Source organism: Lampris incognitus, chromosome 9, assembly GCF_029633865.1.
Source record: "Lampris incognitus isolate fLamInc1 chromosome 9, fLamInc1.hap2, whole genome shotgun sequence".
Lineage (NCBI taxonomy): Eukaryota > Metazoa > Chordata > Actinopteri > Lampriformes > Lampridae > Lampris > Lampris incognitus.
Window position 1 is genome coordinate 7,719,533 of NC_079219.1, and position 19,331 is coordinate 7,738,863.

The 19,331-nt window shown below is 49.2% G+C and overlaps 1 protein-coding gene across 1 annotated transcript; it reads left to right on the forward strand.

Moving 5' to 3' along the window:
* Positions 1 to 15,129: 15,129 nt before the first annotated feature.
* cxcr3.1 (chemokine (C-X-C motif) receptor 3, tandem duplicate 1) lies at positions 15,130 to 18,026 on the forward strand. Its single transcript, XM_056286111.1, has 2 exons — positions 15,130 to 15,522; positions 17,167 to 18,026. The coding sequence occupies exons 1-2, from the start codon at positions 15,130 to 15,132 to the stop codon at positions 17,902 to 17,904; spliced, it is 1,131 nt and encodes a 376-aa protein (XP_056142086.1). The 3' UTR covers positions 17,905 to 18,026.
* Positions 18,027 to 19,331: the final 1,305 nt, after the last annotated feature.

Consider the following 19,331-nt stretch of genomic DNA (forward strand, 5'->3'; position numbering starts at 1 on the left):
GATACACGGCCTCGTTGCTACTCAGCTCGTGTATTATCACCTCCTTGCCCAACAGGACGGGGACCTTGTTTCGTCTTCCCCCTCTCCACCACTGCTGTTCCCCCCCCCCCAACAAGGACTTCGGTTCTGAATCCTCCTCACACCCTCCATTCCCGTGCCAAATCCATACACAGCCCTTGGAGCGCTGGACCCCACCCACAAATGGTTTTCCTGTATAGACTTGGCTAACGCCTTGTTCTGCCTTCCCCTGGCACACCATCTACGTGACGTCTTTTCCTTCACCTTTCGTGGCCGCCAACTTCGATACACCCGTCTGCCACAGGGCTTTGCGAACTCCCCCGGTCTTTTCAATCAGGTCTTGCATAAAATTTTGTATCACACCCTACCCTTTTATTTGGATGTTTCTGAAACAGACGGCACAGTAAATGGCATTCTGTTTCAGAAAAAAAGGGGGGGGGGAAGAAGGATTTTGATGTATGCTAGCATACTGTTGGACGCCACCGAGAAGCGACACCCGCCGTGTACACAACATGCAGCAGGCGTAGCAAAAATTTTACAAAAAACAGCACACATTGTGATGGGTCACCCACTGACGGTCCTAACAACACATAGTGTAATAGCCTATGTTAACTCACAGCGGTTTACTATGACACCGCCGAGACAACAGAGAATAACGAAGGCCTTGGAGGCACCAAACGTGACATTCATCCACGAAGGGATAAATATGGCGCATAGAATGGGAACGGGGGAACCACACGAATGTGAAAGACGGGTAGAACAAGAAGAAAAAATAAGACCAGATTTGGAAGCTCAGGCTATACCAGGGGCTATAGTGTTGTACACGGATGGCTGTTGCTATCGGGATGAGCAAACGGGCCTCCAGGCAGGATATGCGGTGGTAAGACAGACAGAGACAGGACTCCAAACTGTAGTAGCAGAAAAACTGGAGGGACAAATGTCAGCACAGAAGGCTGATATAAGAGGGCTGATTGCGGCCCTGGAGTGGGGAAAAGGAAAAGGGTAACCATATACTCAGACTCGGCATACGCAGTAGGGGTGGTGGATTTAGAGATTCCCCAATGGCAGCGAGTGGGGTTTATCACCGCAGGAGGGAAGCCCATTAAACACGAGTCGGATATCAAGAGACTAATTGAGGTCATTCACCTACCAGAACAGGTAGCAGGGGGGGGGTCTATATAACCCACCAGGACACACAAAGAAGTCAGACACACACGACGGATTGGCAGAGTGTGTCTCCAGATCTGTACTCAATAAAATCATTTTAATCTCCTAAAACGTGGTGGCTGTTTTCTTCACATCAACGGACCCGGGGACGAGGACCACGAATGTTTAATTTCAACATGCGCCACAAGGCGACGTCACTAACCGCTCGGCTAAAGGGTCAGGCCCGTTAGCTAGGGGGCTAACGTGTCTTATTAGTAGTTTACAGTCGTCACCCTCCCCGGAAGCGCGCCCTCGCGCTTTGTTATTCCCGCGCTCCGAAGAGACTCCTGAGGATCTGCGCACTTCCGGATCCCGCCGCTGCCGCCATTGTAACCGGTTATTTTCTTGCCCGGTGCGGGATTCGATACGGGGTGTACTGCACCACAAGGCGACATCACTAACCGCTCGGCTAAAGGGTCAGACCCGTTAGCTAGGGACTAACGTGCCTTATTAGTAGTTTACAGAATTATAAAATACACGACGAACATGATGAAGAGGACGCCGAGCAGTGTCCAGATGCCCCCAGAACGGCCCAGGACCCGAGTCACGTGACCAAGGGATGGTGATGTTTACGTCATGTACTTCTATTAGAATACAGTTCACGGATCGATTTCACCCCCCCACCCACCCCCGCAACCTCATCCCCAGAGAGCCGCCGGGAGGGAAGCTATTTATCACTGCGATGAGGGGGCAGAGGAAAACTGAAAGTCGATGGAAGTCACCGAGTGGTGACACGGGGTAAAGGTTACTTTCCTTCTCAACCCACAGGATATTTTGACTATATCCTGCTGTAATTTATGTAAAAAAATGATTTCAGATGGGCGCCTGGGTGGCGTAGCAGTCTATTCTGCTGCCTACCAACACGGGGTTCGCCGGTTCGAATCCCTGCGTTACCTCCGGCTTGGTCGGGTGTGGGTGTGTGTCCTGGTCGCTGCACTAGCGCCTCCTCTGGTCGGTCAGGGAGCCTGTTCGGGGGGGGGGGAGGATAGCGTGATCCTCCCACGCGCTACGTCCCCCTGGCGAAACTCCTCTCTGTCAGGTGAAAAGAAGTGGCTGGTGACTCCACATGTATGGGAGGAGGCATGTGGTAGTCTGCAGCCCTCCCCGGATCGGCAGAGGGGGGTGGAGCAGCAACCGGGACAGATTGGAAAATAGGGTAACTGGTCAAGTACAATTGGGGAGAACCCCCCCCCCCCCAAAAAAAAAGATTTGAGATAATGTCATGATGTTTTGGGGATGAAAATCGGTGCTTTTGAGAGAAATTTCCACGCAAGAACATTTGGAGATGTATGTGGGTATGGTGATCGAGCAGGCGAATGGTCGAGTGGGTTCAGAAAATTGCACAGGGGTTATCTTGTAAACCAGCATAGCCCAGAGGACTCGGGGTAAAGACGCCACGTTGGTAAATCCAAGCCTTGAACCTGCCAGGTAGGCCAGACTTGTCTACTGTGGGGAGCCGAGTCTCAAGCTCCTTGATGGTTGCTTGGATTGCCGCTGCATCCCTAAGGCTACAGTCGAAGGCCTCGCCTAGACTCTTGACAGATTTCTCGGTAATGGATGGGATTGCGATGCCATCCAAAAAGAAGCGAAACTGGCCCACCTCTTAACCCCTCCTCAACACCATGGCTCTGGATTTAGCTGGTTTAAAACACATCCTCGCCCTGGCGATGAGCTTCTCCAGGCCCTGGAGGATCCACCTAGCACCGATGACGTATACACACACATATCACACACACACACACACACACACACATATATATATATACTAGAAGAACCCCGCTACAATGTAGCGGTTTGGTTATCCACCCGTCTAAATCTCCCTCCTCTTCATCCTGCCAGCTAACCGCCTTCCCCCTGCCCCTAAACCCCCCCCACTCCAACTCCCTCCCCCCCAAATGCTCAGAATCATCTGAAATGCCGAGAAAAGTGGTTTTTAGCCATTTTTAGAAAATGCATATTTTGCACAATTATGCATAATTATTATAATTATTTTAATTTTCTGGTCCTCTCTGGAACAATACCTACCGCCTCCAAAAAAAGTCCCAGATTTTTTTTTTTAGGTGAAAAAAATCGAAGATGCTCAGAATCATCTGAAGTGCCGAGAAGAGTGGTTTTTAGCCATTTTTTTTTTTAGAAAAATGCATATTTTGCATATTTATGCATAATTTTGCATAACTTTAATTTTCTGGGATTTTCCCCTTACTCTCTGAGACAATACCTACCACCCCCAAAAAGAATTAGGATCATAAGTGCTTTAGTTTTCGGTCCCGCTATCTACACTAACTAACACACACACACACACTAACACCACACACACACACACACACACACACACACACACACACACACACATTACGAAAATATATGAGTAGATATATACACTCACCGGCCACTTTATTAGGTACACCTTGCTAGCACCGGGTTGGACCCCCTTTTGCCTTCAGAACTGCCTTAATCCTTCGTGGCATAGATTCAACAAGGTACTGGAAAGATTCCTCAGAGAGTTTGGTCCATATTGACATGATAGCATCACGCAGTTGCTGCAGATTTGTCGGCTGCACATCCATGATGCGAATCTCCCGGTCCACCACATCCCAAAGGTGCTCTATTGGATTGAGATCTGGTGACTGTGGAGGCCATTTGAGTACAGTGAACTCGTTGTCATGTTCAAGAAACCAGTCTGAGATGATTCGAGCTTTATGACATGGCGCGTTATCCTGCTGGAAGTAGCCATCAGAAGATGGGAACACTGTGGTCATAAAGGGATGGACATGGTCAGCAACAATACTCAGGTAGGCTGTGGCGTTGACACGATGCTCAATTGGTACTAAGGGGCCCAAAGTGTGCCAAGAAAATATCCCCCACACCATTACACCACCACCACCAGCCTGAACCGTTGATACAAGGCAGGATGGATCCATGCTTTCATGTTGTTGACGCCAAATTCTGACCCTACCATCCGAATGTCGCAGCAGAAATCGAGACTCATCAGACCAGGCAACGTTTTTCCAATCGTCTATTGTCCAATTTTGGTGAGCCTGTGCGAATTGTAGCCTCAGTTTCCTGTTCTTAGCTGACAGGAGTGGCACCCGGTGTGGTCTTCTGCTGCTGTAGCCCATCTGCCTCAAGGTTCGACGTGTTGTGCGTTCAGAGATGCTCTTCTGCATACCTCGGTTGTAATGAGTGGTTATTTGAGTTACTGTTGCCTTTCTATCAGCTCGAACCAGTCTGGCCATTCTCCTCTGACCTCTGGCATCAACAAGGCATTTTCGCCCACAGAACTGCCGCTCACTGGATATTTTCTCTTTTTCGGACCATTCTCTGTAAACCCTAGAGATGGTTGTGTGTGAAAATCCCAGTAGATCAGCAGTTTCTGAAATACTCAGACCAGCCCGTCTGGCACCAACAACCATGTCACGTTCAAAGTCACTTAAATCACCTTTCTTCCCCATCTGATGCTCGGTTTGAACTGCAGCAGATCGTCTTGACCATGTCTACATGCCTAAATGCATTGAGTTGCTGCCATGTGATTGGCTGATTAGACATTTGCGTTAACGAGCAGTTGGACAGGTGTGCCTAATAAAGTGGCCGGTGAGTGTATATCTCCATCCATTATCCAAACCGCGTATCCTGCTCAGGGTCGCGGGGATGCTGGAGCCTATCCCAGTAGTTATTGGGTGGCAAGCGGGGAGACACCCTGGACAGGCCGCCAGACCATCACAGGGCACACACACACACACACACACACACACACACACACACAGACAATTTAGTACGGCCGATTCACCTGACCTACATGTCTTTGGACTGTAGGAGGAAACTGGAGGAAACCCAGGCAGCCACAGGGAGAACATGCAAACTCCACACAGAGGACGACCCAGGATGACTCCCAAAGCTGGACTACCCCGGGGCTTACAAATAACACCTAACAGTTGAAGATAGTGTTGCGCCATAATAAAACTTGCACCTTCTTTTTCTCGAACGGGGCGATGCTGGAAATTACACTGAGGAAGATGGTGCATTCAACCCCAAAGCACAACTTACCTCAGTAAGATGTTGGTCAGTATTTGCCCATGACTTACAATGAAACTAAGTAGCCCTGGAACCAGTGGCGGCTGGTGCTAAAAAAATTTGGGGGGGGGGCGCAATTTACCTTGGCGCAGCACACCTGACAGCTGCTTTAATGTCCACACAGTCACAGAGTTATTAAGAAGGACGATGTAGCCTCTAGATTTTATCAGGGTTCGTAGACTGTGGATGATTGACAGTCGAGACGAGGCGTTGTGGTGGGTGTGAACATGATTGACAGCCACGAGAATTGTCCAATCACATTAGATCAAAAAACCATTGAAACAATACCGATTCGCTGCCAATAAAAGTGGGCGTGTCTGGGGGGCAGCACAGAACTGCGCCCCCTGGAGAATCTGAAGAAACCAATCAGACGGCAGCCTCAGGTCACCTGCTCGCCACAAGTTTGAGGGCTTACATGAGGTATGGTTTGGCCGGCGCCCCTCACCCAGGAAGTATATGTATTCAGACAGAAACCAACCAAACACCATTTGAACCAATATTTAATGGCTGCTGACAGACTGAAAACACTTTTATTTCATAATTATTTGCATTATACAACTAAATTATATTTAACATGTTTAAGTAGATTTTTACTTGTTTGAAGGACATAAAACGTGTTAAATACTGTGCCTGCATTCGTACTTGCAGGAAATACAGAAGACTTCATTAAAAGAAAGGCATATTGTCTTTATTTGACACTGGGGAGGTGATGGGTGACTCAGAAATGATGGCAGGAGGGCGTCTGGGTGGCATGGCAGTCTATTCTGTTGCCTACCAACATGGGGATCACTGGTTCGAATCCCCGTGTTACCTCCGGCTTGGTCGGGCGTCCCTACAGACACAATTGGCCGTGTCTGCGAGTCGGATGTGGGTATGTGTCCTGGTCGTTGCACTAGCGCCTCCTCTGGCTGGTCGGGGCGCCCGTTTGGTGGTGCTGGGGGGGAATAGCGTGATCCTCCCACGTGCTACGTCCCCCTGGCGTCATCCTCCTTTGGCAGACTTAGGAGAAGGGTCTTTCAAAACAAAGACCTCCACCTCCACACCAAAATATCTGTCTACTTGGCAGTTGTCATCACGACCCTCCTCTGCAGCTGTGAGGCGTGGACCCTGTACAGCCGCCACCTCAGGATCCTCGAGGCCTTCCACATCAGATGCCTACAATGCATCCTGAGGATAACCTGGCGTGACCGAGTGTCCCATACTGAAATACTCGGCAAGACCAACTGCGTCAGCATGGAGGCCACCGTCACCCGGCACCAACTTCGCTAGCTTGGTCACGTCATCAGGATGCCGAAGGAGCGCTCACCATGTAAAGTGCTGTATGGCCAGCTACATCTTGGTCACCGCTTGGCAGGGGGCCAGAAAAAGCGGTACAAAGACCAACTGAAGACCATCATGAGAAAGTGCGGCCTGAACCCGAGATAGTTGGAGGACACTGCGGCCCAACGCTCCATCTGGCGGCAGCTCTGTCAACAAGGGGGTGCAAAAGCTCGAGGAGGACCGAGGTGATCGACGGACCAGGAGACGTCTGAAGAGACATGAGGCCAGTACCACACCTACACCCCCAGTCAGTGTCCCCACCTGTTCTGTCTGTGGCAGACAGTGTGGATCGCGGATTGGGCTTTACAGCCACAAGAAGACTCACAAGTAGCAGAGGCAGGATTGTCATCGCCGCACACGACGGACAACCTTAAGCAAGTAAGTAAGCCAACACTAGCACCTCCTCTGGTCGGTCGGGGCACCTGTTTGGTGGTGGGGGGGGGGGACTGGGGGAATAGTGTGATCCTCCCACATGCTACGTCCCCCTGGCGAAACTCCTCACTGTCAGGTGAAAAGAAGCGGCTGTCGACTCCACATGTATCGGAGGAGACACGTGGAGTCTGACAGTCATCCTGGCTGGCGTTCGTTCTCTGGAAAGTGGATTTTTTGGACTGTGTTGCATTGAATGGACTGTGTTGTTAACTGTTTGTGATGGGGGGGGGGGGGTTTGGGGGGGTTGCTTGGTTCTCTCTGTTTTTGCATGTGTTTGGTGGTGTCGTTTTTGGTCATTTGTATATGTTTTTATCTTTTGTGTTGCACTGCTGTGGGCTGGGTGAAATGGAATTGTGTGTACTCAAGTACATAATAGAAATGACAATAAATTGTTCTTGATTGATGTGGTCGTCTGCAGACCTCCCCGGATCGGCAGAGGGGGTGGAGCAGCGACCGAGATGGCTAGGAAGAGTGGGGTAATTGGCTGGGTGCAATTGGGGAGAAAAAGGGAGAACCCCCCCCCCCAAAAAAAAATGATGGTAGCATATTGTGTCTCTGATTGCTCTTCCATCTCATCACCCCGCTCTTGCATCAGCGGGATGGTCAGAATCGTTATCGGGATCGTTCACTGGTCGAGTAGGCCATTGTTCTCCTCTAATTGTGGCAATGTTGCGGAGAATCACACATGCCACAATAATGTCATATGCCCTTTCTGGGGTGACCCTAAGCTTACAGAGGCACTGGAAACGGGCCTTGAGCATCCCAGTGGTCATCTCTACCCTGGCTCGTGTCCTGCAGTGAGCCAAGTTATAACATTGCTGTGGGCCAGGCTCAAGCTCAGGGTAAGGGGTCAGCAAACAGTGCTGGTAGGGGTACCGCCTTTCACCGAGCAGGTAACCGTCAAACTCTCCTGTCATAACACGAGGATGCAGTTTAAATTTTCAGTTGCAATAGGAGAGAACAAAATATTGATTATAATAGGATATATATAAACTCGCCAAAGGCAAATCAGAGTAGACTCACGAAAAGCTCGCAAGTCATGCACAGACCAGGGCCATTTGCGTCCACATTGCTAATGATGTGGGCTGCATCACATGTCCAGGCTGCGCCACATGGTGTATCAAAGAACTCTTAGTTCTTGTATTTCTTTCTTTTGTATGTTTGTGTACTGAGCTGGATTTGTTCGATTTGATTCTTTGACTGTTGTACTCTTGGTCTGCTGTATATACATATTTCCCTGTATGTTATAGTTGTTTTTCCAATATCGTTGTAATGGGTAAAACAAAGAAATGAATAAAATAACTCTCGGCGACCAGAAAAACAAACAAACAAACAAACAAACAAACAACAACAAACAAACAAACGCTTTGGAGGGCCACTGGGCCTAACGACCAAACGAGCAGCGTTTACCACAGAATAGAGATTGTTATGTAACACAAGTGTTACATAGTTGTTTTTTCTTCTCTCATTGCGTCAAAGTACAAAGTATTCTCTCGAAATGTAGTTAGCACTTGTGTCACTATCTCACACTGGACCAGATCTAGGCTCTCAAGGAGTGATTGAGCAACAAAACAGCAGACCAGAGACTGGGGTAACAAAACGAAAACGACAAAATAGTGTAAATTCACTGGAACATGAAAAATATTCACAGCTATGTGTCACACATTCATACATTTAGATATACTTAAATCCCTGGTTTGAATCTCCTGTTAATCCCAATTAGGTTGTTTAGGTTCAGGTTTCTAATTAGTGTAACCGGTTATTTTCTTGCCCGGTGCGGGATTCGATACGGGGTGTACTGCACCACAAGAAGACATCACTAACCGCTCGGCTAAAGGGTCAGACCCGTTAGCTAGGGACTAATGTGTCTTATTAGTAGTTTACAGTCGTCACCCTCCCCGGAAGCGCGCCCTCGCGCTTTGTTATTCCCGCGCTCCGAAGAGACTTCTGAGGATCTGCACGCTTCCGGATCCCACCGCTGCCACCAATGTAACCGGTTATTTTCTTGCCCGGTGCGGGATTCGATACGGGGTGTACTGCACCACAAGGCGACATCACTAACCGCTCGGCTAAAGGGTCAGACCCGTTAGCTAGGGGCTAACGGGTCTTATTAGTAGTTTACATTAGTTTAGTCAATTATCTATTTTGTATTTTCCAATTAAGATGAGACCGGTCTATATTTTCCCTATAGGATAACAGTCTACTTCATCAAGCTAGACCTGTTTTGTTTCAGTTAGTTTATCCCCTGAGTTAACCCTTTTTAGTTTCAGGTGAATCCGGTAAATCTACACTCTAAAATCCCTTTTTCGGGTGAGCTGGCCCTTTGAGATGAAACCTTGCAGGAAAAACCACTCAAATTCACCTTTCAACTCAAAACATCCATAAACAGCCAGTAACATTAGCAATTTAACCTTAATAAACGCAGAGTTACACTTAACAGAGTGTCCCTTTCTTTTCAGTTCAGTTCAACGTCAACAGTTCAAGTCTCACTCTGAGTGAGGTCCGATGGCACTCAGACGGGGAATTTTGCGTCTTGTTATTGCATCACTGCACAAACTGTTCTCTCGATCTGAGTGATATTTCTACAGTTTGCTCATAATAATATTTGTAAACAAAGGGACTAAGAAGAAATGGTAGTAGGATCCCGTTGAGATCGCTTCTGTGCTGATGTTTCGGGACAAACGGTGCCTATTTCGCCACTAATAATGCGTGATATTTAGTACTCTTTATTGTCGATTAGGCCGGATCAGCTCTCCGAAGCTTAGCATTTGTGATAAATGAACACAGATTTGAATCGAGGATCTTCCGTAGGATCTTCCGTGGGATCTTCCATAGGATCTTCCGTGAGATCTTCTGTAGGATCTTCTGTGGGGTCTTCTGTGGGGTCTTCTGTAGGATCTTCTGTGGGATCTTCTGTAGGATCTTCTGTGGGACCTTCCGTGGGACCTTCCGTAGGATCTTCCGTGGGATCTTCCGTGGGATCTTCCGTGGGATCTTCCGTGGGATCTTCTTTGGGATCTTCTGTAGGGTCTTCTGTGGGGTCTTCTGTGGGATCTTCTGTGGAGTCTTCTGTAGGATCTTCTGTGGGATCTTCTGTAGGATCTTCTGTAGGATCTTCCATGGGATCTTCCGTAGGGTCTTCCGTGGGGTCTTCTGTAGGATCTTCTGTAGGATCTTCTGTGGGGTCTTCTGTGGGATCTTCTGTGGGATCTTCTGTGGGGTCTTCTGTAGGATCTTCTGTGGGATCTTCTGTAGGATCCTCTGTGGGATCTTCCGTGGGATCTTCCGTAGGGTCTTCCGTGGGGTCTTCCGTAGGATCTTCCGTGGGATCTTCTGTAGGATCTTCTGTGGGGTCTTCTGTAGGATCTTCTGTAGGATCTTCTGTGGGATCTTCTGTGGGATCTTCCGTGGGTCTTCCGTAGGATCTTCCGTGGGATCTTCCGTAGGGTCTTCCGTGGGGTCTTCTGTAGGATCTTCTGTGGGATCTTCTGTAGGATCTTCTGTAGGATCTTCCGTGGGATCTTCCGTGGGATCTTCCGTAGGATCTTCCGTGGGATCTTCCGTGGGATCTTCCGTAGGATCTTCCGTGGGGTCTTCCGTAGGATCTTCCGTAGGATCTTCCGTGGGGTCTTCTGTATGATCTTCTGTGGGGTCTTCTGCAGGATCTTCTGTAAGATCTTCTGTGGGATCTTCCGTGGGATCTTCTGTGGGATCTTCTGTAGGATCTCTATTTTTTCCCCTCCCTTTTTCTCCCCAATTATACTTCACCGATTACCCCACTCTTCACATCCGGCTTCCCACCCGCAGACACGGCCCATTGTGCCTGTAGAGACGCCCGGTCAAGCCCGAGGTCACACGAGGATTCGAACCGCCGACCCCCCCGTGTTGGTAGTCAACGGACCGCTACGCTACCTGGGCTTCTTCTGTAGGGTCTCTATTCTGTGGCCTTTACGGCCACACTGACGTCACGTGTGTCGTCACCATGACAACTGACAACAATCGCCGTTTACGTCCGAACCACTCGCATGACAACGGCAAACACGTTCAGTGTCCGTTCTGCTCGTTCGGTTGCCATGGTCCCGGCGACATCTGAATGTTTTGTCATCAAGTCTGAGCAACTTCTGGTTTAATCGGACGCTAAAATAAATGTCCCTCCAGTTTTCCGCCTTCTCTTTGTGTGTGTGTGTGTGTGTGTGTGTGTGTGTGTGTGTGTGCGCGTGTGTGTGTGTGTGTGTGTGTGCGTGTGTGTGTTGTGAAACGCCCTCGAACTTAACTGGAAGTTCTCAAGAATATTGTTTTCGCTCTCAAATGATAACCGGCTAAGAATCCCACCCGGAACTGAAATGGCAAGTCTGGGGGGGGGGGATGGGTCTGCAGCTAGACGAGATTTGATGCGATGGGGCGCAAATGTTCCCTAACGCCAACTTTAAAGGTGCCATTAAAACGATACAAGTGGGAAGATTAATACCGTACCGAATAAGTAGACACGTGTACAAAAAAGGAGCGGTGCTGATAATTGAGCATATTGGGTTGAACTGGACTCCGCAGGTGTGGCCAGGCTCTTGGCAATGATACTTGTTGAAATATTACGCCCCATAAAGTTAAGAAACAGTGAGCATTACGTAATGGACCTGACTCTGTGTTGCGAGCAGGACTGCGAGTGAGGAAAAACCTCGACACACCACTGTTAAGTGCCACATGGCTTTTGCGATCACACCAGTCTGGTGTCATCAGGTGCACAGGGTAAGTGGGCTACGGTGCAGTCTGCTGCGACTTCCGTTCCGTCTGAGCGCTCTGCTATCGAGAGTAGTAACCGCGTCTGGATACTAAAACCCGCGTCGGCTGTGGGATCTGCTCATCGTGCACAGACCGGCTGGTCCACCTTCAGTAAGTGGTCGTTTTAAAATTTGGCTCTTCCAAAGCACAGGAGGGGGGGGGGGTCCGTTACAATTACAGCATATCAGCGCAGTATGGCAATGCTTACCTTCTTATATTTATAGTTTATGTTGCCTATGTTCCCGCGCGCATGCGTATATTTCATATTTCGTCTTTTCATATAAAGCGCGTCGAGCTTACTTGTAATGAAATGTGCAATGTTCAAACAAACAAAAAAATAGTTTTGCTGCGCCCTGTAGTCGTTTTTGCCTTTTTTTTTTTTTTGTTGGGCAACCAACCATTTATGACGTGTTTATGGTGAATTCAGATTTGCAGCCTGAATTTGTCCAATTCCCCACCGGCGTGTCGTTCCAGGGGACCGCGTGGTGCTGTGCGACAACATTTGCGCTGACTTATCCATAATACACATTTGAGTAATTTTAGCCATGTAATAATAATAATAATATTAATAATAATAATAATAATAATAATAATGATAATAATGATAATCATTAGTCAATAATGGATAACAAGAGAGCAAGACAGACAGACATGCAACAGGTGTCAAACGCACAGAAATACACCAAAAAACAAACCAATTACAGTGTAACATTGTAGGTTACACACACAGCAAGGTTCATAACGCATAAAAGCTAGTCAACTGACACGTGCCGGCTAATGAGCTTGTAAAAAGGGAAGCTACACTAAGCCTCACATCGCCCCAAAGTTTTTTACCTGTGCATTTTTTAGTGTCTAACCGCGTTTCCTAACTGCGGTTCCGCGCGCGCGCGCGCGCGCACACACACACGGACGCGCGCGCGCGCAGACACACGGACCCATCATTTAAACCAGTGGTTCTCAACCCTTTTGGGGTTCTGGACCCCCCCCTGCGTATTTTTGATCTACCCTGAGGACCCCTCCACCTGATCTTGGGGGAGGGGGGTTGCAATTTGATAGAAACAGTAGAAACTGCATTTTAAATTGCATTATAGCATTTATTCACTCTTTGGGGCAAAAATAAGAGCTTTCAGTTGTAACTTAGATATAGTTAACAAAACAGAATTCTTATGCAGTAACTTTCAGATATATGTAACAAAACAGAATATGTATTCAGTAACTTTCAGATATATGTAACAAAACAGAATATGTATTTAGTAACTTTCAGATATATGTAACAAAACAGAATATGTATTCAGTAACTTTCAGATATATGTAACAAAACAGAATATGTATTCAGTAACTTTCAGATATATGTAACAAAACAGAATATGTATTCAGTAACTTTCAGATATATGTAACAGAACAGAATATGTATTCAGTAACTTTCAGATATATGTAACAAAACAGAATATGTATTCAGTAACTTTCAGATATATGTAACAGAACAGAATATGTGTTCAGTAACTTTCAGATATATGTAACAAAACAGAATATGTATTCAGTAACTTTCAGATATATGTAACAACAGAATTTTTATGCAGTAACTTTTAACAATGCAAACGGGAGCGAGATCTCTTATTAAAATGCAATAAATTACACTTGTGAAACAGATGTAATTAGAGGAAAAAAGTCCCGTTACCCTTTATAGTTTAGGTAGATAAAGGTCTCAGTCACATTTGAGTAAAATAATCCTATTTCTATAAATGTCATAGGATCTTTTTTTTAAAAGATATTTCATTTTCACGGACCCCTTGCAATTACACCGCGGACCACTAGGGGTCCGCGGACCCCCGGTTGAGAAACACTGGTTTAAAACACCCGCAACATAGCAGCTGCATTGCGACCTTAGCGCAAAGCACGTGCCGAGAAGCGCTCCACGTTCACTTTACGTTCACTGCGCTGTTGTTGTTTTGTCGTTTCGGACTTTGCTTTAAATGAAAAAGCGCCCCACACACACACACACACACACACACACACACACACACACACACACACACACACACACACACACACACACTCACACACACACACACGGCGCGTTTAAAGACAGCCCGGAAACGCATGTTGGGGTCCGGGGGGGGGGCGGGGGGGAGGCTTCATTCATCAATCGGTCCTACGTACAAACGTGCCCTTACACACTCGTGCGAGTTTTTAGCCCTGAGATTTGTCTGACAGGCGCTGCGGGTGTAGAGCCTGGCTAACCCCTGGATTTAGACACCGACTGCCTACTGGCGTCTTCCCAAGCCCGAGTGACGGCTCGTTGCAAGGGGCGCCCGGGTAGCGTAGCGGTCTATTCTGTTGCCTACCAACACGGGGATCACCGGTTCGAATCCCCGTGTTGCCTCCAACTTGGTCGGGCGTCCCCGCAGACACAATTGGCCGCGTCATACCCAGCTGCAACCGTAGCTCCACTTACACCGACTGGCTTCGTCTTGAGCTCGCATTGCAGGAAACACCGAACGAGGCCCTGAACACCCTGAAAAGGTTGGGAGTAATGAGAGGGACTTGGTGGGCGGGCCAAAGCAAGTTGATTGACAGTTTGTTCACCTCAGGGAAACTGATCGATCGATCGATCGATCGATCAATCAATCAATCAACAAACCAATCAATCGACACACCAACCAACCGATCGATCGATCAATCAATCAACCAATCAATCAATCAACCAACCGATCGATCGATCAACAAACCAATCAATCGACCCACCAACCGATCGATCGATCGATCAATCAATCAACCAATCAACCAATCGATCGATCAACAAACCAATCAATCGACCCACCAACCGATCGATCGATCGATCAGCCAATCAATAAACTAATCGATCAACCAATCAATCAATCTATCTATCAATCAATCAAGCTGCATTTTATATAGCGCTTTTCTAGCTGCAGCAGCCACTCAAACCAGAAACTGAAATAGTGAAATACAGACGAAAGTAAACGTGAACATGAAAACGAACCGCGTTGCACATTAAATAAAATATATTTCCCCATCCATTCACAAATGTATCAGCCTAATGGTGAACATACATGTTTCTCATTGCCAAGCGGTATTTCCATTCTGTATTATTCATTCGTCCATTTAACTTTTGTTATTGCTGTTTTATTATTGTAACGCTGCCTTCCAATGTCCTGTTATACGGTGCACAGCGCCACCATGTGGTTCGAATGTATCATAACCTCTAAAGGTAAAAACACTGAAGTAAAGTGACATGTTTTTTGTTGTTGTGTTCTGCCCCTTTTATTGTGCAGCACTGAGTCTCCGATGGACAGGGACGGTGTGATTACGGTGAACGCGAGCTTTTTTGATCTGTATGCGGATTATTATTTAAACAGCTCTCTCAATTACTCGGACTGGAACAACAGCACGCGGGGTCAGGCTTGTGACCTGGGCGAGGGCATACGTTTCGAGGCTGTGTTCATCCCGGCTCTGTATTCCCTGGCAATAGCGGTGGGTCTTCCGGGCAACGGGCTTCTCCTGTGGGTTCTTGCTCAGCAGAGGAAGGACAAGAGCGTGACGGACAACTTCATCCTTCACCTGGGAATCGCTGACACCCTGCTGCTGTTGACGCTGCCCTTCTGGGCCGCCGAGGCCGCCCAGGACCGTGGATGGAGCTTCGGGACGCCGCTCTGCAAGATCACCGGAGCCATCTTCACGGTAAAATCGCTCGCGCCAAGACAATGGTGTTAGCCACAGCTTGCCAAAGAGGTTTGTTAAGTATCACGGGCAATCAAAAGGCCCAGTCTTGCACACTCCAAAAGGCCCAGTCTTGCACACCCCAAAAGGTCCAGTCTTGCACACCCCAAAAGGCCCAGTCTTGCACACTCCAGAAGGCCCATAACATCATTTAGCACAAAGTGGCCGTATGCACACTCCAAAAGGCCCAGTCTTGCACACTCCAAAAGGCCCAATCTTGCACACTCCAAAAGGCCCAGTCTTGCACACTCCAAAAGGCCCAATCTTGCACACTCCAAAAGGCCCAGTCTTGCACACTCCAGAAGGCCCAGTCTTGCACACTCCAAAAGGCCCAGTCTTGCACACTCCAGAAGGCCCAGTCTTGCACACTCCAGAAGGCCCAGTCTTGCACACTCCAAAAGGCCCAGTCTTGCACACTCCAAAAGGCCCAATCTTGCACACTCCAAAAGGCCCAGTCTTGCACACTCCAGAAGGCCCAGTCTTGCACACTCCAAAAGGCCCAGTCTTGCACACTCCAGAAGGCCCAGTCTTGCACACTCCAGAAGGCCCAGTCTTGCACACTCCAAAAGGCCCAGTCTTGCACACTCCAGAAGGCCCAGTCTTGCACACCCCAAAAGGTCCAGTCTTGCACACTCCAAAAGGCCCAGTCTTGCACACTCCAAAAGGCCCAGTCTTGCACACCCCAAAAGGTCCAGTCTTGCACACTCCAAAAGGCCCAGTCTTGCACACTCCAAAAGGCCCAGTCTTGCACACTCCAAAAGGCCCAGTCTTGCACACTCCAAAAGGCCCAGTCTTGCACACTCCAGAAGGCCCATAACATCATTTAGCACAAAGTGGCCGTATGCAGACTCCAAATGCCATGACGCATGCCCAATAATCCAGGTAAGGAGACCGCAGAGAGTTGAATCGCTTCATCTGGACACAAGGTTTGTCGAGAGAAACGTCTCATCGCTCGTCTAAGTCACCTCTTCAGTCTCAACTGACTGCAGGTACCCCCCCCCACCCCCACCCCACCCCACCCAAGACTCCAGATGGGTAGTTTGGACACCCACCCATGACTGTGCACGGTAAAAGCAATGTAAAAGGCTCAAATTTTGGTACTATGTCATCAAATCTGAGGAGGCGACTGGTAAGACCTCCACTGAGTCATAAATGAACCCAAAGGAAATGATTTCTGCTCAGATAAAGATTTCTGTGTTGGGCCAAGGCTAAAATGCAGTTGACACGATGAAGGAAAAGGTGGGGAGCAAGCCATATTCACTGCTCGCCGTACACCACACTTGTACAGTACAGCGCACTCGTAACAGAGCACTCCAGGCCTTCACCTTCACGTAGTTCCTCTGTCCTCTCTGTGTTTTGAATCCCCACAGCTTCATTTCAGTAATACTTGGGTTGAATCTGACACTTCAGAAACAAATTGCCTTTCTGGCCAGAATGTGATTATGCATATCCTCACAAATGTTTAAGAGCGGCGGCTGTTTTAGTTTGGGTTGGTCATTTTTTGCCCGTGGGCCACTGAACCCAAGGGGCATCCTGAGGTTCAAACGGTCGCTCCGTCGAATCTTAACTCTTCCTCTCTTTGTCGCTATCTCTTTGCCCTCCCAGATCAACTTTTACTGCGGGATCTTCCTGTTGGTTTGCATCAGTCTGGACCGCTACCTGTCCATCGTCCACGCTACCCAGATGTACAATCGCAAGAAGCCATGGGTTGTCCAGGTCACCTGCCTGACCGTCTGGGTCTTGTCCTTGGTCCTCAGCATCCCCGACTGGATCTTCCTTGAGGAGGTGAGAGAAGAGAGACAAGACAAAATGTTTTGCATTCACGTCTACGAACGCTTCTCTCAGTCGGCATCCCACTGGTGGCTGGTGTCCCGTCTGCTCTACCACGTCGTGGGCTTCCTCCTGCCCTCGGCCGCCCTGCTCTACTGCTATTCCTGCATCATGGCGCGGCTGTTGCGCGGCTCCCAGGGCCTGCAGAAGCAGAGGGCCGTGAAGGTGATCCTGGTCCTGGTGGCGGTCTTCTTTCTCTGCTGGATGCCGTACAACATCACACTCCTGCTGGACACGGTTTACTCCAACCAAACCTCCTCGAGTCACTGCGAGGTCGACGCGTCTCTGGACAAAGCCCTGAAAGTTACCTCCTCTCTGGGCTACCTCCACTGCAGCCTCAACCCCGTGCTCTACGCCTTCGTGGGGGTGAAGTTCCGCCACCAGCTCCTGAACCTTCTGTGCTCTGTGAGCTGCAGGCTGAAGATGGGCATGGGGTGGAACATGCCTGTACACAGCAGGAGAGGTTCCATTTGGTCCGAGTCCGCGGACACCTCCAACTCCACTGTGATCTAAGAGAGACACACCGGGCAGACCGGCGGGCGTGCAGACGGGTAGACAGGCATGCGAACTCGGACTCTTCGGACAGACAAAACCAGGGGAGGTGACCAAACTGACAGGCATAGACAAAGACCGAATGCATTTTCTCTCTCTCTCTCTTTTTAAAAAAATGTCCCCCCCCCCCAATTGTATCCGGCCAATTACCCCACTCTTCCACCCCCCTCCACCCGTCAAGGGAGGGCTGCAGACTACCACATGCCTCCTCTGATACATGTGGAGTCGCCAGCCGCTTCTTTTCGCCTGACGGTGAGGAGTTGCACCAGAGGGGACGTAGCGCGTGGGAGGAGGATCACGCTATCCCCCCCCCCAGTTCCCCCTCCCCCCCCCTGAACAGGCGCCCCGACCGACCAGAGGAGGCGCTAGTGCAGCAACCAGGACACACACCCGCAGACACGGCCAACTGTGTCTGTAGGGACACCCCACCAGGTGGCACTGCGGTGCAGCGGTTAGTGCGGTCGCCTCACAGCAAGAAGGTCCTGGGTTCGAGCCCCGGGGTAGTCCAACCTTGGTGGGTCGTCCCGGGTCGTCCTCTGTGTGGAGTTTGCATGTTCTCCCCGTGTCCGTGTGGGTTTCCTCCGGGGGCTCCGGTTTCCTCCCACAGTCCAAAGACACGTAGGTCAGGTGAATCGACCGTACTAAATTGTCCCTAGTTGTGTGTGTGTGTGTGTGTGTGTGTGTGTGTGTGTGTGTGTGTGTGTGTGTGTGTGTGTGTGTGGTGTGGTGGGCAGCCTGTCCAGGGTGTCTCCCCGCCTGCCGCCCAGTGACTGTTGGGATAGGCTCCAGCATCCTCGCCACTCTGAGAGCAGGATAAGCGGGTCAGATAATGGATGGATGGATGGATGTATGTATGTATGGGACGCCCGACCAAGCCGGAGGTAACATGGGGATTCGAACCGGCGATCCCTGTGTTAGTAGGCAACGGAATAGACCACCACGCCCCCAGACCAGATAATTTTTCAGACTTCATAATGTAACGTGCACGGATAAGTAGACACGTTAGCCCTCGGCTAACGCGTGGGTGGGGCCCTTTAGTCGCTTGCGGTGTGGGAGCCACGGGTTCGCGTCCCGGGTGCGGTGCTCCCCCCCCCCACCACCTGAATTCGCTACAGTAAATAGCGCCCCTTCATAGCCGCACGCCGACCCCCCCCCCCCCCCTGTGACGTTTCCCCTGGGTGCACAGCCGATGTCCTTTACCCCACTTCAAGTTGCGCTGCCGCCGCGCTGTAAGGCCGTTGCCACGGTAACGCTCAGAAACATGATTCAGAAAAATCCTTAGAATAATCACCCATTGAAATAATAATTATTCATGTAAACTACTAACAAGACACGTTAGCCCCTAGCTAACAGGTCCGACCCTTTAGCCGAGCGGTTAGTGACGTCGC

Bases quoted from the DNA above. Each gene is read 5' to 3' on its own strand.
- cxcr3.1 (XM_056286111.1), top strand. From the start codon at position 15,130: ATGGACAGGGACGGTGTGATTACGGTGAACGCGAGCTTTTTTGATCTG. The intron at 15,523-17,166 runs GTAAAATCGCTC...TTGCCCTCCCAG, and splicing joins TCACCGGAGCCATCTTCACG to ATCAACTTTTACTGCGGGAT.